The 19,167-nt window shown below is 39.0% G+C and overlaps 1 protein-coding gene across 3 annotated transcripts in view; it reads right to left on the reverse strand.

The window, feature by feature from the left end:
* DENND1B (DENN domain containing 1B) overlaps positions 1-19,167 on the reverse strand; it is a 206,821-nt gene that overhangs the window by 148,388 nt on the left and 39,266 nt on the right. For all 3 annotated transcript variants that reach the window (XM_064477293.1, XM_031438344.2, XM_064477292.1), the window contains exon 3: positions 2,850-2,893. In XM_064477293.1, the coding sequence (XP_064333363.1) occupies positions 2,850-2,893 (44 nt within the window). The remainder of the gene's footprint in view (positions 1-2,849; positions 2,894-19,167) is intronic.

Consider the following 19,167-nt stretch of genomic DNA (forward strand, 5'->3'; position numbering starts at 1 on the left):
GAAAGTGTTCCTCCCTTGCCCTGTGGGACCTGCACTTGGCCTGTCCTGGCTGCAGACTCCAAGCTGCAATTCTCTGCTGATCCTGAATACGCCCGCCTTTGCTGCGGAAACGTGTGCCAGTCTGTCCAGGTGGGCACACGCACCCCCTTCTCACTCCTAATGGAACCAACTCTTCCAGATCCTTCTCCTTCCTCAGCTGAACTACTGACTAATGCCCTTGCCTCCAGTTTCTCCCACAATCAGTCCACAATGGAATCACTTCCAAATTAACACTCCTTACACACTTATTTTGTTACATCACAGTCTCCTTGAGTCCATTTGAAGGACCAGCTCTTAGCAAGGCCTTTAATTGTTGCCAAGACCCGGCCCGATTAGCATTTATAGTTTCGTCTCTTACTCTCCTACACAAAAATCTCTGCTGTACCAAAAAAACAAACAATGACAGCTCCTGAAATGTGACCTGGGCTGTCCCACTGGCTCCTCCACTGCCAAAAGAAGGAAAAGCCCCGCAAAGCAGCACATGATGAACCAGTGCCCGTGGCGGGCCACGCTCCACGCGGCAGAACCAAGGAGGAAAACGGGCTGGTATTATTTCTTTGCATTAAACAATAAAATACACTGCTTTCAAACTGTAAGGATACTGTGGGGAAAAAACATCATAAACTTTTTTTAAAAAGAGCTAAAATAAGTGCGTTGGGTTTGGCTCAGCATTCCAAGCAGAAAGAACAATGTAGCTTGCTTGTTAATAGCACATGCTTCTGAGTTAGACAAACTTGCCTTCAGACCCTCGCTCTGCCCCTTCTAAGCAGGGCGATACCTGAACAGTTTCTAACTCGAGCCTCAGTGTGGGGGATGACGCTGTCTCCTAGCAGCACGGGGGAGATGTGAAGACAAAGCACCACAGAAGCAGCTGGTAAGGTGCCTGGTGCGTGCAGGAAAGAGCTAAACGAAGAGCTGTGGTAGGATTACTGCTGAAGCAGCCTCAGATCTAGTGAAAAGGCTGCTTAGGAAGAGGCAGACAATTAGCACAGGAAGCAGTAAAAGATGAGGAGGGTGCGAAATACACACAGGGTGCTCGTGTCATCCGTAGGGTCAGAAGCGTCACCGGAAAGCATACAGCAGAACCACTCTGCAGGGCCCTGGCCGGACGAGCACGTGAAGCTGGTTTCTTTAGCTATAAAATGAAGAAGTTGGACAAAATGGTATCTCAAGCTTCTTCTAGCTCTAACCTTCAAAAGGACCATGAGAACTGCTGTGAACTGGAATCCTGGGGTTAGGAACACCACCGCCACGACACAGCTGACCACCTTTGTAGCTCACTAAGGCTGTGAGGGCTTATTCATGTTCCACTGACCTCACAAGTCTGGGAAACAAAGCAACAGCTAAGAAATTCCTATCACCAGTTTATCACTCACAAAGAGGAACAGCAATAGTCTCACTGAAAAATTTACTGCAGCAGAGACCTCGACAAGGACACTAGCACCATTATGCGAACCCAGAGTCAGGAGCCTCAGACCCCCTGGGAATTCTCAGAGGAAGCTGAAGAGGTAGAAATCACCAAAATAATTATAATAATAATAAATCTGGACAGGAGGTTAGACAAGAGAGAATTGGTAACACCAACAGAGGAACAGCATTTCAAACGGTAAAATGAGTCAGTAAGGCTCTAACTTCACCTGACTGGGGAACAAACCCAATTAAGCCTCCCACGTACAAATCACACCTTCCTGTAGGGACTTGGTTTACATACTTAAGACATGTATAAACCTATTCTTTCTCTAAATGGCTAAAGCAAGCTAAGAGCACGTACTCTCTTCTTATGTGAAACGACAGTCAAGGATTGCACTAGATCTAATTAATACTTAACATGCTCCTTTAACTCACTTTTACAGTGAAATTTCCTAATCTTATATACTGATTTTCATGAGTAGAAACTTAACTCTTCCACGGCGAAATCACATGTGTCTGTACATTTATTTCTGAATGAACAGCTTTAAATGAATGCTTTTATCAGCTTTCATTTTTGTAAATTATGATAATCATATCTGTGAACTTAAAGTTTGTAATGTTATCATTTTATAATTTTAACAGTGACAAGATTGTTTTATTCCATTTCTTTGCAGATAAAAAAAGATATCCAGAAAAAGTGCTTATTTATATAATAATTTAAATTTGTACCATTAACTATATAATTCACTTCAAAATGATAAATCCATAATGTAAATTATAAAAGTTTTTCTATTGACATATATATCATGTCAAAATAACTCATTTCAGTCATACCAAATACTTAAAGAACTAGAGAAGAACATAATTTAAAATGCAAATACAGTAAATTTATTCCAAAGTCTCCCATTTTAAGAAAATAAGCTACAGACAAGAATTAAAAATAATAAAATATTGTGAACTCTACTTATACATGCGAATGATTCCACTATTACCGTGACAAGGATTCACAGCAGTTACTACTAACTTCTTACTTTCTTACTTACAGAGCTTACAGAGGAACAGACAACAGACTATGGTATCATCAAGGCTTTGTGAAGGGGAAACGTTTAAATGTTTCCAAATATATAGTCCACAAATAGACTAAAAGGTGTAAAAATACGCTGAAACTGTAAACCTTCAAGCTCTTATTAGTTTTAAGAAAAGGGCTTCTTCACCCCCTGTCAACCTGGTAACTTTAAAAGATTTTCCATGTATTCTGCACACATGGCTTTTTATTCTCACAGCTGATCAAGACAAAATACTTATAGCAATTCATATGAAGTAGCGGTAGCAGTAACAGTAGTAACAATCATAATAACTCCAATTTTAAATTTTTTTAAAAAAAATTATGCGGTTCCAACCTGGTCTGCAAAGTCCTCTGGGAACTTCCACAACACCACCGGATCTGCAAATAATTGACAGGGCGTTAAACAGAGGAAGGAACACACCTTCAGCAACAGTCTTGTCAAAATATTCAAAACTGGCAGAGCTACTTTTAAAAATAATTTTTAATTTTTCTTTAAATATTTGCAGTTAATAAAGTTCCAAATTAAATATTTTGCCCTTTGAAGGGTTTTAATGACTTTTGGGAAACAAATAATAAAGTTAATAGCTTGGTCAGATTATTAAAAATCATTATCTCTTTTAGCAGCTCACTTTTTACATATCTTAGATTTTAAGATTCTGAAATATAAATATATATATTTCCACTGAGGACACTGGCTTTCATTTGAAAATATATATATAAATGGGGTAAATATGTAATCAAATATATTACAGCCCTCAGAAAACAGACCAAAATACATCACTTCAAGTTTCCATTTAAAATCCTAAACAGACATTTTCCCAAAGAGGACATGCAGATGGCCAACAGGCACATGAAAAGATGCTCAACATCGTTAATCATCAGAGAAATGCAAATTAAAACCACAATGAGATATCACCTCACACCTGTCAGAATGGCCATCATCAAAAAGAACACAATAAATGTTGGCAAGGACTTGCAGAAAAGGGAACCCTCCCACACTGTTGGTGGGAATGTAAATTGATGCAGCCACCGTGGAAAACAGCACGGAGGTTTCTCAAAAAATTAAAAAGAGAACTACCATATTACCCAGCAATTCCACCCCTGGGTATATATCCAAAAAAAAAAATGAAAACATTTATTTGAAAAGATACAAGCACCCCAATGTTCATAGCGGCATTACTTTTAATTGTGAAGATATGGAAGCAATCTAAGTGCCTATCAACAGAAGACTAGATAAAGAAGATGTGGTACACACACACATATACACTGAAAGAACACTCAGCCATAAAAAAGAATTAACTTTTGCCATTTGCAACCACATGAATGGACCTGGAGGACATTATGCTAAGTGAAACATCAGACAGAGGAAGACAAATACTGTATGATACCACTTACATGAGAAATCTAAAAAATAAAACAAACTAGTGAATATAACAAAAAAGACACAGATTCGTATACAAGGAACAAATTAGTAGTTATCAGTGGGGAGAGGGAAAGGAGGAGGGCCAAGACAGGGGCACGGGCTTAAGAGGAGCAAACTGTTATGTATGAACTAAATAAGCCACGAGCATGTGCTGCACAACACGCAGAACACAGTCAGTACTTTGTAGTAACTGTAAATGGAATACAACTTCTAAAATTGTGAATCAGTCTGTTGTACAACCTGTAACTTACATTTATTATATATCAACTATAACTGAACTTGAAAAAATAAAAATAAAATCCTGAATAAAAATTTATAACACTGGAATAATGTTAGTTTTGTACCAAGGTTCACTTTTGAAATTTCATATTTGCAACTCTACACAGAAGTTTCTAAAATAATAGATAAGCTGGCAGGCATAAGGCATCAAGCTTACTTAAAATACAATTTCCAGGGCATTTCAGAGAAATTTTCCTAATATGTTACATCTAGTTATTCATGGATAAAAATCAATGTTGTTTTACAAATATTCCCGCTGGTTTTTCATTTCCATTATTCCTTCACAATATTTCTCTTCTACTTAACACAATTAAAGGAAGTCCTTTCAATTAGCACTAATAAATATTTTGGTTGCATACTTACTTTTTAATTCTGTCAAAAACATACTTCTGAATACTGTAAATGTGCTTTAAAAGGATGGTGTGCCATGGGTAACGTTACTTACGAAAAGCCTCGGAAAGCCCAGTGTAAGCAACCAGTACCACCAACACCACAGGATTTGAACCCCACTCCAGGTAAAAGGCCTTGTTGGATCAAAGACATCACTTTATGAGCCCAGTCAGTGAAAAATTACAGCTCAGCCCCACTCTCTCCACTATTCCATTCTGCTTTTTTAAAAATACAGTCTGAGGATGCATAACAAGTTTTTAATTTCCAAACTCAATAATTACATAGCATTTTCAGCACAAGCCGATTCCTCTTGCTGTATGATTTATTAAGCTCAAAAGACTTTTTTCCAAATATTTTAACTTGAAAAACAGAAAGCATGCTTTGTGCAATTAACCTTTTTACTTACTAAGGAATAAAACATTTCTACATAAATTAATATAAAAATCATTTAAAACATCTTGTATAAGAAAACGCATTACAAATTTATGGAGGCAATATTAAATGATTATGCCTTCACGTAAAACAAAATGTATACTTTTCTACAATGAATGTGACATGCATTACAGACCATCTAAAATACTAAGACGTTAATGTCCTGTGGAAGATTATGTTGTAAATGTGCGTGTGTGTGTTTATGGGGCAGTTTTACCAAAATGGTAGTTATTAAGACTTGAATGTCATAAAACAAAAGTGTATGATGGAATCTTCATAATATATTAAACAAAAGTTATTACCCTGATAAACTAATATTAACCAACGGTCGTATAAACAAATCATCAGACAGAAATGAAGAATAATTCTTTCTTATAAATAGCGGTGTTCAAGAGTTTCAATGTGAATATTTTAAACATCCCTTTTAAACAACCTCAATTTTACAGTGGCATTTGAGAAACTGTGACAGATTTCTTACACTTATGTCTTAAAACCAGGACGCTCACCGGGCTGTGCGGCCTGGACAGTCTGCCCGCAGTGTCTGCAGCCCTTACCCAGTTACGTCGCTCTGCTTCGTCCCCACTACGCTGGTTTTCCCTGTACCGTCTGTTCTTCCACAAAGGATGAACAAGTGAATACATGAAATGGCATCCATGGCTTCAATCATGTAGTGGAAAATATCCTGTTTCTTTTATCTTCACTAAATGAGTTTTACACTTCAGCACCCCCAAAATTTATTAAAATCATGTGCACCCATCTTTTGAAATGGATTCACTTAGTTGTTGCCTGTGTTGTTAGATTTACCCCATATCTGACACATCTTTGCAGCAGCTTTTTACAAAGACTGTGGAGGAAGAAACAGAAGGACCCTGAAAAAAATAGTAATAATCCAATTTCCAAATTTATGCACGAAGACTGAAATTTTCTGTTCCCTGAGGATTACGTTCCAGATACGAGATCTGATCTGGCAAAGTCAGGGCGACTTCATGCTGGTTTTATGGGTGAGAGGGTGGGAACCCTGGCAGGAAGCCCCACTGCCCGTGACGGCTGAAACACCGTCTCTCCTCCCTCTGATGCCTCCCCGTAATGCAGGGGAGACGCCACATCTTACTTCAGAAAGAAACTTTGCCACCAACAATCCAGAAACCAAATAAACATGAAAGGAAGTTTATATAACTTGACTTTTACATAAATGTAGTTAATCTCTTATCTTAATAAGAGAAAGCTGCAGTGTAGTGAGAAAAATACAGATTATCATTACATCAGCACACTTGGGAGGAGCACATTTAATGAATTACTAGTGCGTCACACACACGTATTCCAAGTTCCTGACTGAGGGTCTTTTTTAATGTAAAGTGAGAAAAGTTCAGTAATATTTTAATTTCCTTTACAATCAGACCTTTCACATTTTCTGGCCTGTAACTAAAAACAAAAATTAAAAAATTTAACATACTACTGTGATTTAAAGTACACTATTTTTTTACCGCAGGAAAAAGACTCTTGATTTGCATAAATGAATAATATTTACTTAATTCTGTGGAATTCATAGATGAATATCTTTAAAATTACATACTTGTAAAAATCACAGTTCAGACACTATGTACTTTTGAAAAGGCAGACTATAGAATATTAGTATTTTGTTTGATTACAGCTTTCAGTGCTTATCCACCTATGTTGCAGAGCCAGAATTTTACGAATGAGGAAACTGAAGCCAAAACAATGAGGAGTATGTCTTAATTATAAGGCTAGTTCATGTCCGAAACTAGATCTCTGAGACCGGAGGAGCAGTTATTTTAAGTAATTTCCAGGATCAATAAATTTCTCTGCCCCACTTAAGTTCAGTTTATTTCATTTAAAAATCTATGCAGTGCTAAAGGCACAGGAAAAGTCTCTGCCTTCCAAAGCCTTACAGAACACGGGGAGGAAAATGTCAGAGAGCTATCTACTTTTTGTGCAAACAAGCTAGCCTGCAGGAACACCTGAACTCAACCTGAGAATTCACTGGCTTAATAATTTCAAAAAACGTTCCTAATGAGAGAATGGTGATGTCTCGTAAATACGAATGAGCAAGAATCATTCGAGAATATATTCCATCTACAGAGATGGAATGGTGAATTAAACAAAGCTGTTCTTTACAACATATAGAAAAGGAGGGCACCTGAACCTACAACGCAACACGATTTCACGGGTGTCACGCTAAAGGCTCGGGATGCCACAGGGCAGCGGGCGCAAAGCCAGCGTAACCCACACGGTCACTGCGCCACTTCACGGAGAAAAGCACGCGCAAACCACCACCTCAGTAAGACAAGCAAAGGACGATCTGAGGCACAGAGCGGGCAGAGGAGAACGTTCCAGAATGCAGAGACAGTGTGCATGAAGTCTCAGAGGTTAAAAGAAAGCAGAATCATTTTGGAAACTGAGAGAAAAGAAAAGTCACGTATCCAGAATGTAGAGTAGGAGAGAGGGAATGTCAAGGAGTGAAGCCGGAGAGCTGGGGCCAGACTACAGAGCTCAGCGTGCATCCAAGGCGTCACAGGAAGCCACCAAACCGAGTGAGAAGGAAGGACCAGGAACATGTGAAGAAGACAGCCAGAGAGTGTGTTGTGACGAAAGTCAAGGGAAGAGAGTGCGTCAGAAATAATCCTCAAATGTGGCAAAACATTAAGGTGACGACTGAAGAATGGCAACCGTATTCCCTTCCCTCCAGGGGAAGGAAGGGAATCTTCTAAAGAAGATTAGGGGGTGAGTATGAGGAAGGAGAGACAGTGTTTTTGTCTCAAAAAGACTGTGCGGGGAAGAAGAGAGCAGAGTAGGAGGAGAGAGGTGAGGCCAGGTGGGTTTGTTCGGTTTCCCTCGTTCTGATGCAGCCTTGAACGTGTCTAAATGGAAATGGGAACTGGTGAGCCGGGAGAGGCAGAAAAGGAGAGAGAAACATCGCTGAGGAGACAGGAGAGGGGCTTCTGATCCAGACAGTGACACGAGCCCTGGACAGAAGCTGGAAAACGGTTCCCATTCTTATTGGAAAAATAAAAGAGGAGAAGAGACGTGGATCCAAGGGGGTTTTAGAACGTGTGGTGCACAGGTAAGAGTTCGGTGTAAAAGCTGCTAATTATTTCAGGTGTGGTTGGGGCAAAGCTCTCTGCTAAGAGGGAAGTTGGCGGCGGCTTCAGGAGGAGCTGTGAGTTAGCTGTTCAGCGCACTGGTGAGCATTCAGTTTGGGGGCGCCTGCAACCTAGTGTCTAATGGCAACAACGCGGTATTTCCCCATCATCATCCAACAGCCAAGGTGCAAGAGATGACTAGTAGACGCGGGCAGGGCTGAGGTTTCTGTCAGATGGAAAAAGCACTTAAACAGAAGGCTGGTTTCAGATGTAAGTTGCTGATCTAAAGGTAATAAAAAGGGAAGTGAGGGGTTTTTTCCCCTGTAAAATCCATTAGTACTAAATGTTATACCAAATCATGCGAATGCATTTTAAAACAGTGTATTTTCAGTAGAAAATCTGCTGCATATATCAGTTGGACTGAGGAAAAAAGTAAAATAAATAAATGGAATATTTGTAATTATGAAATTAGGTGCCTAAAGTTCCAGATTTACACCTATAAATGACGATGTTTTCTGTCTGTCATCAGAGGTAGGTGTTGAAAATTATCAAATCAATTCCTCTCCTCTCCTCCCCCCGCCCAAGGATCATCTGAAAGAACAGTCTTACATGTTCACTCAAGTTCGCCATGTAAATATTTTATACTACTATAAATAGTATATGTATACTATATGCATATACCATATAAAATTTACCATATACATATTTTCTACATATACTATTATGTGAAAAACAACAGTGTGGAATTAAATCATAGCTAAAATATAATTTTTCCAGCTATATTGAAATATAACTGACATCTAACACTGTGTAAGCTTCAGGCGTAGAATGAGATGATTTGATGAACGTATATACTGTGAAATCTTCACCACAATAAGGTTGATTAACACATCCTTTACCTCACGTAATTGCTTATTTGCTGTTTTTGCTATTGTTGTTATGGTGGGAACAATAAAGCTCCACTCCCGTAGCAACTATCAAATACACAACATAGGGCTGTGAACCGCAGTCACCAGGCTGCACATTGGAGCCCTGGAAATTACTCATCTCGTAAATGAAACTCTGTTCCCTTGGACCAGCATCTCTCCATCTCCCGCCGCCCCTCAGCCCCTGGCAACCACCATTCTACGCTTCTCTGAGTTCAATGCTTTTAGATTCCACATCTGAGTGAGGTCATATGGTTATATGCCTTTCTCTGACTTATTTCACGGAACATAGCACCTTCAGCATCCACCTATGTTGCTGCAAACGGCAAGGGAGCCTTCCTTTTTTCTAGGGCTGAGTAACACTCCACGGTACTTATTTACCACATGTTCTTTATCCATTCATCCACTGATGGGCATTTAGGTTGTTTCCACAGCAGGTCTGTAGGTCTCTTTATTTTCAGTATTCTCATCTGGTTTTAGCATCAAGGTAATACTAGTCTTATTAAGTGAGTATGGGAGTGTTCAATATTTTGGAAGAATATAATAAAAACCAGCATTAATTTCTCCTTTAAATGTTTGGAAGAATTCACCCATGAAGCCATCTGAACCTGGGTTTTCTTCGTTGGGAGGTTTTTGATTACTGATTCAATCTCCTTCCTTGCTTTGGTCAGATTTTCCATTTGTTTATGATTCAGACTTGGTCATTACATATCTGAATGGTTAAATGCATCCATCTCTCCTTCCTCTAGATGCCCAACTTGTAGGCATACACTTGTCCGCAGTCATCTCTCAGGATTTCAGGGGTATCAATGGTAATGATACCATTTATCATTTATAACTTTGAGTCCTCTTTTTTTTTTTTCCTGGTAAGTCTAACTAGATTTGTCAATTTTATTTATCTTTTCAAAAAATTAACGTAGTTTTGTTGCTCTTTTCTATTGTTTTTCTATTCTCTATTTCATGTATTTCTGCTATAATCTTTGTTATCACCTTCCCTCTGCTAACTCTGGGCTTAGTTTGTTCTTTTTCTAGTTCCTTGGGATATAAAGTTATGTTGTTTGAGATCTTTCTTTTTTCTTAATGTACATACTTATTGCCATAAACCTCTCTCTCAGTACCGCCTTTGCTGAATTCTATCAGTTTTGGTATATTTCCATTTTCATTTGTTTCAATATATTTTTTTATTTCCCTGTTAATTTAATCTGTGACCTCCTGGGTATTCAAGAGTGTGCTGCTTAATTTCCACATCTTTGTAAATCTTCCAGTTTTCCCCTTGTTATTGATTTCAAGTTTTATACCACTGTGGTTGGAAAAGATACTTGGTATAATTTTAAACTTTGAAAATTTACTGAGACTTATTTTGTGACCTAACATATGACCTATCCTGGAGAATGTTCCATGTGTGCTTGAGAAGCATGTATATTCTGCAGTTGTTGGATGGAATGTTCTGTATACGTCTGTTAGGTTCACTCGATCTAAAGCATGGTCAAAGGCCAAAGTTTCCTTACTGGTTTTCTGTCTGGATGATTTACCCATTGTTGAAAGTAGGGTAGGGAAGTGCTCTGTCACCACACTGTCTATCACTCCCTTCAGGTCTGTCAGCATTTGCCTGGTGGTTAAGGTGTTCTGATGTAGGACGCATACATATTTACAATTGTTACGATCTCTTGATGAATTGACCGCTTTATTACTATACAGTGTCCTTGTCTTGTAATCGTTTTTGACTTAACCCATTTTGCCTAATAGAGCTGTCTATAAATGTAGCTACCTCTGCTCTCTTTTGGTTTCCATTTGCAGGGAGTATCTTTTCCTACTGCTTCACTTTGAGCCTATATGTGTCTGAATGGAAGTGAGCATCTTGTAAGCAGCATATAGTTGGGTCTTGTTCACTTATCTATTGGGCCACTGTATGCCTTTTCATTGGAGAATTTAGTCCATTTACATTTAATCACTTATAGATAAGGACATAGAATTGCCATCTTGTTCATTGCTTTCTGTTTTGTAGTTCCCTTCTTCCTTTCTTCTTGTCTTGTTTGTGAATTGATGGTTTTCCATAGTAAGATACTTTGATTTCCTTATCTTTATTTTGTGTGTATCTACTATAGATTTTTGTCTTGTGGTTACCCTTGAAAAATCTTAGGAGATATCACAGTTATTTTAACCTCATCACAACTTAACTTTGATCACATACAAAAACTCTATCTTTTATTTCCCCTCACATGCATTTTATGTTTCTGATGTCTCACTGTACATCTTTTTATACTGTGTATCTATTTAAAAATTACTGTAGCTATAGCTATTTTTAATACTTTTGTCTTTCAACTTTTATTCTAGAGTCGAGTGGTTAACACACCACCATATTACAGTATTAGAGCATCCTGAGTTTGACTATACACTTGCTTTCAACAGTGTGTCATTCCTTTTCATATGCTTTCATAGTTAGCATCCTTTCATTTCAGGCTGCAGAAGTCCTTTCAACCTCTATTGTAAGGCAGGTATAATAGTGATGAACTACCTCAGCTTTTGTGTGCTTGGGAAAGTCTTTATTTCACCTTTATTTCTGAAGGACAACTTTCTTGGGTATAGTACAGTTGAACTTTGAACAACACAGGTTTGAATTGCACATATCCCTTCATAAGCAGATTTTTTCAATAAACACATACTACAGTACTAAATGATCTGCAGAGCTGCATGCAGATAAGGAGGGCCGACTGTAAACTACACATGAATTTTCTACTGCATGGTGTGGGGAGGCCTCTGACGCCCACACTGTTCAAGATCAGCTGTATTCTTGGTTGGCAGTCTGTTTCTGCACTTTGAATATATCATTCCATTCTCTCCTAGTCTGCAAGGTCTCTGCTGAAAACTCTGTTGTTTGCCTTTCCTGAGAGAAACTGGTTTTCTCTTACTGCTTTTAAAATTCTCTCTGTTGTTGATTCTAGACAGTTTTATTATAATGTGACATGAAGAAGATCATCTTGGATTTAAATTTTTGGGTGACCTATTACTATTAACTTCATGAATTGGATGTTCAAATCTCTCTCCAGGTTAGGGAAGTTCTTAAGCATTATTTCATTAAATATGTTTCCTACCCCCTTTTTCCTCTCTTCTCTTTCTGGGACTCCAGTGGCATGTGACTGGTTGTCTTCATGGTGTCCCGTTAGACCCAAAGGCTTTCAACATTCTTTTTCATTTTTCTCCTCTTTTTGCTCCACGCAGTGGTTTATTTCAAATGATCTGTCTTCACGCTTACAGATTCTCCTGCTTGGTCCAGCCGACTGCTGAAGCTCTCTATTAATTACTTCAGTTCAGTCATTATATTCTTCAGCTCCAAAATTTCTATTTGGTTCTTTTTTATATTGGCTATCTCTTTGTAACACTTCTCATTTTCTTCTTGTACTGTCTTCCTGATATATTTAAATTGCTTTTCTATGTTCTCTTGTAGTTGTCTAAGCATTGTTAGAATAATTATTTTGAATTCTTTGTCAGGCAATTCCTGGAACTCCATTTCTTTGGGGCCAGTTGCTGGAGGTTTACCGTGCTCCTTTGGTTAACACATCACCATATTACAGTATCGATATGGAGCCTTGCTTCCCCGATTCTTCATGATCCTTGTGGTCTTGGATATGTGTCTGTGCATCTGAAGAAGCAGCCATTACTTCCAGATGTTACAGACTGACTTCCATAAGGGAAGACTCTAACCTGTGGGTGGAGGCAGGCTGGAGTGTGCTGTGACCAGGCCTAGCACCAGACGCAGGGGCACGTGACGGGTCATCAGCTCAGGCCATTGGGGTACAACTGCGTGGTCCTTGGCAAGTACTGCAGGGGATTCACTGAGGCTGCAAGGGCTGTGAGGGTCCTCAACAGCGCCTCCCGGTCCAGTGACTAGGGACCAGGACAAACAGCAGTAGGAGCCGGCGCCAGTGGTATGCTCTTGGCTGATGGGTTATTCCATTAGCACACAGCGGAGAAGACTGGTAATGAGGGTCCAGCTGGAGAGCCTGCTGGGTCAGCACAGTGGTACAGGCCAGGGAGAGAACAGGGCCTGACCCAGGCCGCAGGCCACTGCGGGGCCTTGACTGTCCGCATGCTCCCTCAGGGCTGCGTGGCCTTCCCGCAGGCGTGCACACAGCAGTGGATGGAGGCTGGTGGCATGCCGGTGCGACCACTCACACAGCAGTGGGGGTCGGCCGGGGCACTGTACAGCTCAGAGGCCTGGGCTGGCTGCTGGGGCGGTTCCCAGGTCCAGCAGGGGAGGGACGGAGGTGGCTGGTGCCAGCGAACACAAACACCTGTTGGGTGAGAGCCACTAAAATCTGCAGGGGGTCAAACCAGCCGGGTCACCTGCAAACCCCCGTGACGGCGAACCACAGTGCTCCCACCATGTGGCAGCTCTCAGTGGCCTGTTTTTCTTCCTCATTCCCAGCCGTCTCTGGGCTTTGCCGGCCTCTGGGTGGCTGGGACTGAAGCAGGACCCCCGTGCGGTGCCCCGGAAGGCTGGGTAACCTGGTCGCTCACCCCACCACTCCTTCCCTACGAGGGGAACACCTTCTCGCTGGAGAGTTCCTTCCCGGTACCAAGCAGTGCCGGCCTGCGGGACGTGGGGACGCAGGCGAATGGGGCTCCTGCCTTCCCGCGGTGGTTACTCTCGAGTCTTTGTCCCGCGGCGCTGCTGAAGTTAAGTGAGCTCCAGAGCTCTCCCAGAACTGTTCCCGTTTATGGACAGCTGTCTAATCGTTTGCCTTTGTTGGGGGGGTACAGGGTGGGGTCTCCTGCTCCACCATCTTGCTGACATTAGACTCCTAAAATTGAAATTTTCATGACATCTGTCAAAGCGTTTGCAAACTCAGTAATTATTAATATCCAGCCTGATCACACACACAAAATATATTTAAGGAAGCAACTCACTCCTTCATTTAGTGCCACAGATGACCTTAGTGAAGCCAGAGATCCAGAAGCCCAGTATCCTGCCATTTTTCCTTGGCAAGCACTCCAGAAAAACAGATTTACAGCATTGGTGGAAAGATAATCATTCATTCCAATGAGACATTAATAAAAGTCTTTGCCGATCGATCCACCCCCCCAAAAAAAGTATCAGAGATTGTATAACATTACAAACTTAAAGATGACTAGCACCAGTAAAAGTGAAAACAAATTCACTGCTGAAAAATATTAAATTCTGACTACGTCTAATTAATCTTAATAAAGCACACATGGTCAGGTGTTTGGATAAATTATTTTCAAGTTAATAGATGTTAATGTAAAATGTTAGCATCTTCTTAAAAGACCAGCTCAGCAGTTCTCAGACTTTAGTGTGCAGCAGAAGTGCCCAGAGAGCTTGTTAAAACACAGATGCCTGGGTCCCACTTGCAGAACGTCTGAGGCAAGAGGTCAAAGGGAGTCTGAAAACTGTACTTTTAACAAGTGATGTTGATGCTGATGATGGGAGGACCACACTTTGAGAACTAACAGCACAGACCACATGTCCCTCAACATGAACCACACGTTAAAGAATTTGGTATTTGTTGACTGAAGATATTCTTTAAAATGTGGCAGTGAGGAATTCAGAATTCCGTCTAGTACGTATATATTTTAGTTGGCAACAGGTCTATTTTCAGAGGGCTGGGAAGAAACATTAACCATGACAGTGACAGCAGGAAGTAATTTTAGCAAGAAAGATGCTACCAAAATGCTTTTAAAATATTTCAGTGCTAATAGTTACTATTAAATGGGAATAATTTATGTAACAATGTAACAATGGGAATAATTTTATTTCAAACTCAAGTGTTTTATGACATTGGAATTCCATGATTTAAGGGAAAAGGGTGGGGAATTACAGCTAGACAGACATAAAGATACAAGGTCTATTATTTCCTCTCTCTCTCTCTACGCCGTATACGTACACACTGACAGTCCACATCTAAATAAGATAATGTCTTTTCGTCCCTCACCATGTATGATGTCTGAGAAAATACTTTTTGTGTGTGCTTTCTTATAGTCTTTCTTTCACAGAATTTAAGCAATTAGTTCCAAACTAAACAACAGACAGGATAAATGTCAATGTGTGTGAATGTAAAAAGTAAATTAGGGCCTTTTTTTTTTCTTTTGGAATTTTCAAAAATAGGTCATTATGTATGGATAGAATCAGAATTTTCTGGATGAAAGAGGGCCTTAAGGATCCTTTTTTACCATTCATACTTGGGAAGTTATATTGTATTCATGTCAGAAGCTAGATCTGCTGGAGCCAAGACTAGAATCCAGATGTCCTTGTTTCTAATACACAAACAGTCCAAAATACATTGCTGCCCATAAAAGCACACTACAGATAAGCCCGATTTGCTCGAATTTCTCAATCTGTGATTTTATAGTTCATTGAATGGACAGCAGTTTAAGGCATATTTTCACAAGTTTAGAAATTTTCCTTATTATCTACTAGAAAATATTTCAGCAAGCTAAATATTTAAACATTTTCATAAATTAATGGCCTAGACCCTACAGAATTTCTCTGAACAATATTTGGAAATATGTATGTGAGGAAATCTAAAACAGGATATTAATTACTAACAGATTCAAATCAGTGTCTTTTCATTCTAGAACAAAAATAGTTCTCCACTTACTTGTTTGAGTTTGACTTACATATACAAAAACCTTAAGGAAATGGAATTATTATTTCAAGATTACTTATTTTATAACCAGTTACAAAATGGTAACTGCAAGTGTGAGCTTTTAACTTTAAATTTAAAAGCAATTTAAAATGTATACGAGCAGTGGTATGGAAATATCTAATGTAACGACCCCACTGTTGTTACCTTCACGCTGAAGAATCATCTGAATAATTAAACAGCTACTACTGTAAGATTACTTTGGTGTTTTTGAAACTCAAACCACAGAAGCAATTCAAGGAATAGTTCTAGCCTTTATAAATGTTTCTTCCCAGGACGATCTAAAATTAGCATCACAACTCAGAACAATGAAGCTCTTTCTGCTTATACATAAGCAAATTCTAGCTATGGTAATGAGAAAGGAACTTCAAAGAACCTTAAGAAAATATACTCCATAGCAGGTTTGATATATCATTTTGCTGCTTCCACTCCTTTTAAACACGACCTATTATGATAAAATGAAACCCTCATCAATCACCTGATAGAGTAATTCCAAACTTAACCAAACAGGGCTAATGGGTGAGAATTGAATTGAAAACACCTTGACAAAGAAAGCAATTTCCTTCCTTCGCACTCCTCTGAAGCTGTGGGTGATCGTGGCAATCGAACCATCATCAGTGAGGGGCCATCTGTCCCAAGGGCCCTTCCTGAGCTCAGAAAAAAACCTCAACAACAAAAAAGGGAAAGAAATGCTGTACCACAGATGTTCAACCCTGATTAATCTATGACAAGGAACACACAGCTGAGAATCAATGTTCTGACGTTTTTTAGATACCAATCATTAAGAGCCGACACAAAAGTTTTATTAGAACGCGGGGGGAGAAAAGTTAATAGACTGCTTACAGAAAGATGATCTCTCATACGAAAACTGAAACACCTTTCAGGCAGCTGAGATGTTCATCATGTCCTAAGGCAACAGCTTTTGTTATGATTCCCTTACAGAGGAGAGCAGGCAAGAGGCCATGCTTCAAGTTAGCTCTCGGACCAGCGCCTGAGATGTCGCTTTTTATATATTCTTTCTACAAGTATATGATTAAATGAAAAGACGTGTTTATATTCACAGTACTCATTATAGTTAACTCTTTGAACTAAAATTGATTTTCAAGAAATAGCATTAACAAGAAACCTCAGAAATGTAAAATTAATTGAAACTCATAAAGCAATTTCATTTTATTTATAACGCTTAAAATACTTCTCATACTCCACCAAAAAATAACTGCAAGCACAAGGGCAAACTGGGTCAAAGCTTTTCTTGTTTGATACACAGTTTGAAACACAGCAGACTCCTGGTCCTCTTGGATATAACACAGCTTCAATCATTTGCGAATAAGCCAAAGTTAATGAGTAGAACATACTGACTATTAAAATGACTCAGAGTTTACTAAAATGAAAATCTGTGTGAGCTTTATTAAGGATAACTACTGAAAACATTTAAAAGTGAATTTTAAAATGAAAAACACAGCTACAAAACAAAACCAAATTAAATCATGCATTTCAGTTTTTTCAGAATACTTTCAAGTTAGACTCAAGTTAAATGTAAAAGAAATGAACACCTAAATTCATAGAGACTTACTGTAAATGCAATGACTCCTCATCTTACTTATCTTTGTACCTCCAGAGTCTAAGAATGGATTCTGTCATCCCAGAAACATGGTGTCCCCAGGCTGCGACAGGGGCAAGCACATCTGCCCTCTAGGAGAAACACTCAACCCAAGTCTTGCCAAAGATGTTTGCAATTCAAATTTACTACAGAAAATCTGTAAGCCATCAGAAACAAACAACAGGATTAGAACCCCTTCCCCTCAAAGACTTAAGATTTTAAAGTTATTTGGAACAGCATATATAATAAGGATTTGTTAAATGATTAGAGAATACAATAAGGATTCAAAACATGGGCAAACAATGAGAGATTCCTTTTTAGTTAAAAGAAAAAAAGCCAAATTTTGAAAACAAGCAGGACTTTCAGAAATGGAAAAAATATAATCTATGAGATTAAAAGCTCAATAGATGAAATAAAAAATGGATTATATAAAACTAAAAGGGAAACAGTAAAATGAATCAGACACAAAAGATATTAAACAGAATGAGGCACAGAGACCCCTCCCAAAATGAGAAATATAAAAGAGATTAAGAAAAATGGAGACTAGAATGATAATATGGTCTATGTAAGTTATAAAAGATCAGATCTAAGAGGCTGGGGTGTACAAAACAAGGAAAAGATGGAAATAATATTAGAATAAATAATGACTGAATTTTCCAAAAGCAGTAAAAGACATAAATCTTCAGAATTAGAAATCACAGCAAACCCAAGCAAGATCTCAAGAAAGACACATGGAGAGGCATTATAATGAAATTACAGAGTACAAAAAGACATACATAACTTCAAAAGCATCCTAGAGGAAAAGAGATAACTCTAAATTTATACACACACATGCGGACGCGCACATGCATACATACATGTAATTACACTGACAGCAGACTTCCCAAAGACAGCAATGGAATCCAGAAGACAGTGGAATCTTACGAAAATATAATCTGTAGCAGGTTAGACTTTTGAGTCAAGTGTTTGAAACTTTTGAAAAAGTATGTATGTCCTCTGAGAACTGTATGAACAGGAATATGAGTAAAATAAAGATACTTTAAGACAGACAGAACTAAGATATTTACCAAATATGGATGCTTGCTAAAGAACTTTGAAAGATTGTAGCGTAGTAAAAAGTTAATTCTCCAAAAGAAAAGTATGAAATGCAAGAAATGATATATTTATTGTACTCAGACATACACATACACACACACACACACACACGTATACACACACAGCAATATTTATTGAATCATTGTTTGCAACTGTGCAACTAACAAAGTCCTGGAAATAATGTACAAGCCCATTAGAATGGAAATGGTTACAGTATTATTATGCTATGAAACACTATATAGTCTTGAAAAAGACTAAGGCCTTGAAAAACTTGTATCTGTTCATACGAAACATAAAAGCAAGGAGGCAGGAGGTCAGAGAGACAAGGAGGAGCAAGCAGAACGAGGGCCTCGTCAGTCACGAGAAGGGACTCGGCTCGCCCCCCCAGGGAGGGGACCCACACCAGAATTTGAGCAGAGAGGTGGCACACTCTGACATATTTTAACAGGATCACCTGGCTGCTGTTTTGGGTATAAATCAAAAGACAACAAAGTTAACAAAGCCAGTTATAACTACTGCAGTAATTCAGATAGCACATAAAATGAACCTCCTGGGAAAAGAACTCTGGTCTTAGGTATTCTGGGACTGGGATTCATACACGTATGGACAATTTGTGGTAAAATAGGAGGGAAGGGGGAAGATAAAATAAAACGAACAGGATGCCCCACCGTCCTGAGACTGAATGCAATAGGGCTGAAGAGTCAAAGGGAAATGCTCCCAACAGATTACAGCAGACATTCTATG

This window comes from Camelus dromedarius, chromosome 21 (genome assembly GCF_036321535.1).
Source record: "Camelus dromedarius isolate mCamDro1 chromosome 21, mCamDro1.pat, whole genome shotgun sequence".
Taxonomy (NCBI): Eukaryota; Metazoa; Chordata; class Mammalia; order Artiodactyla; family Camelidae; genus Camelus; species Camelus dromedarius.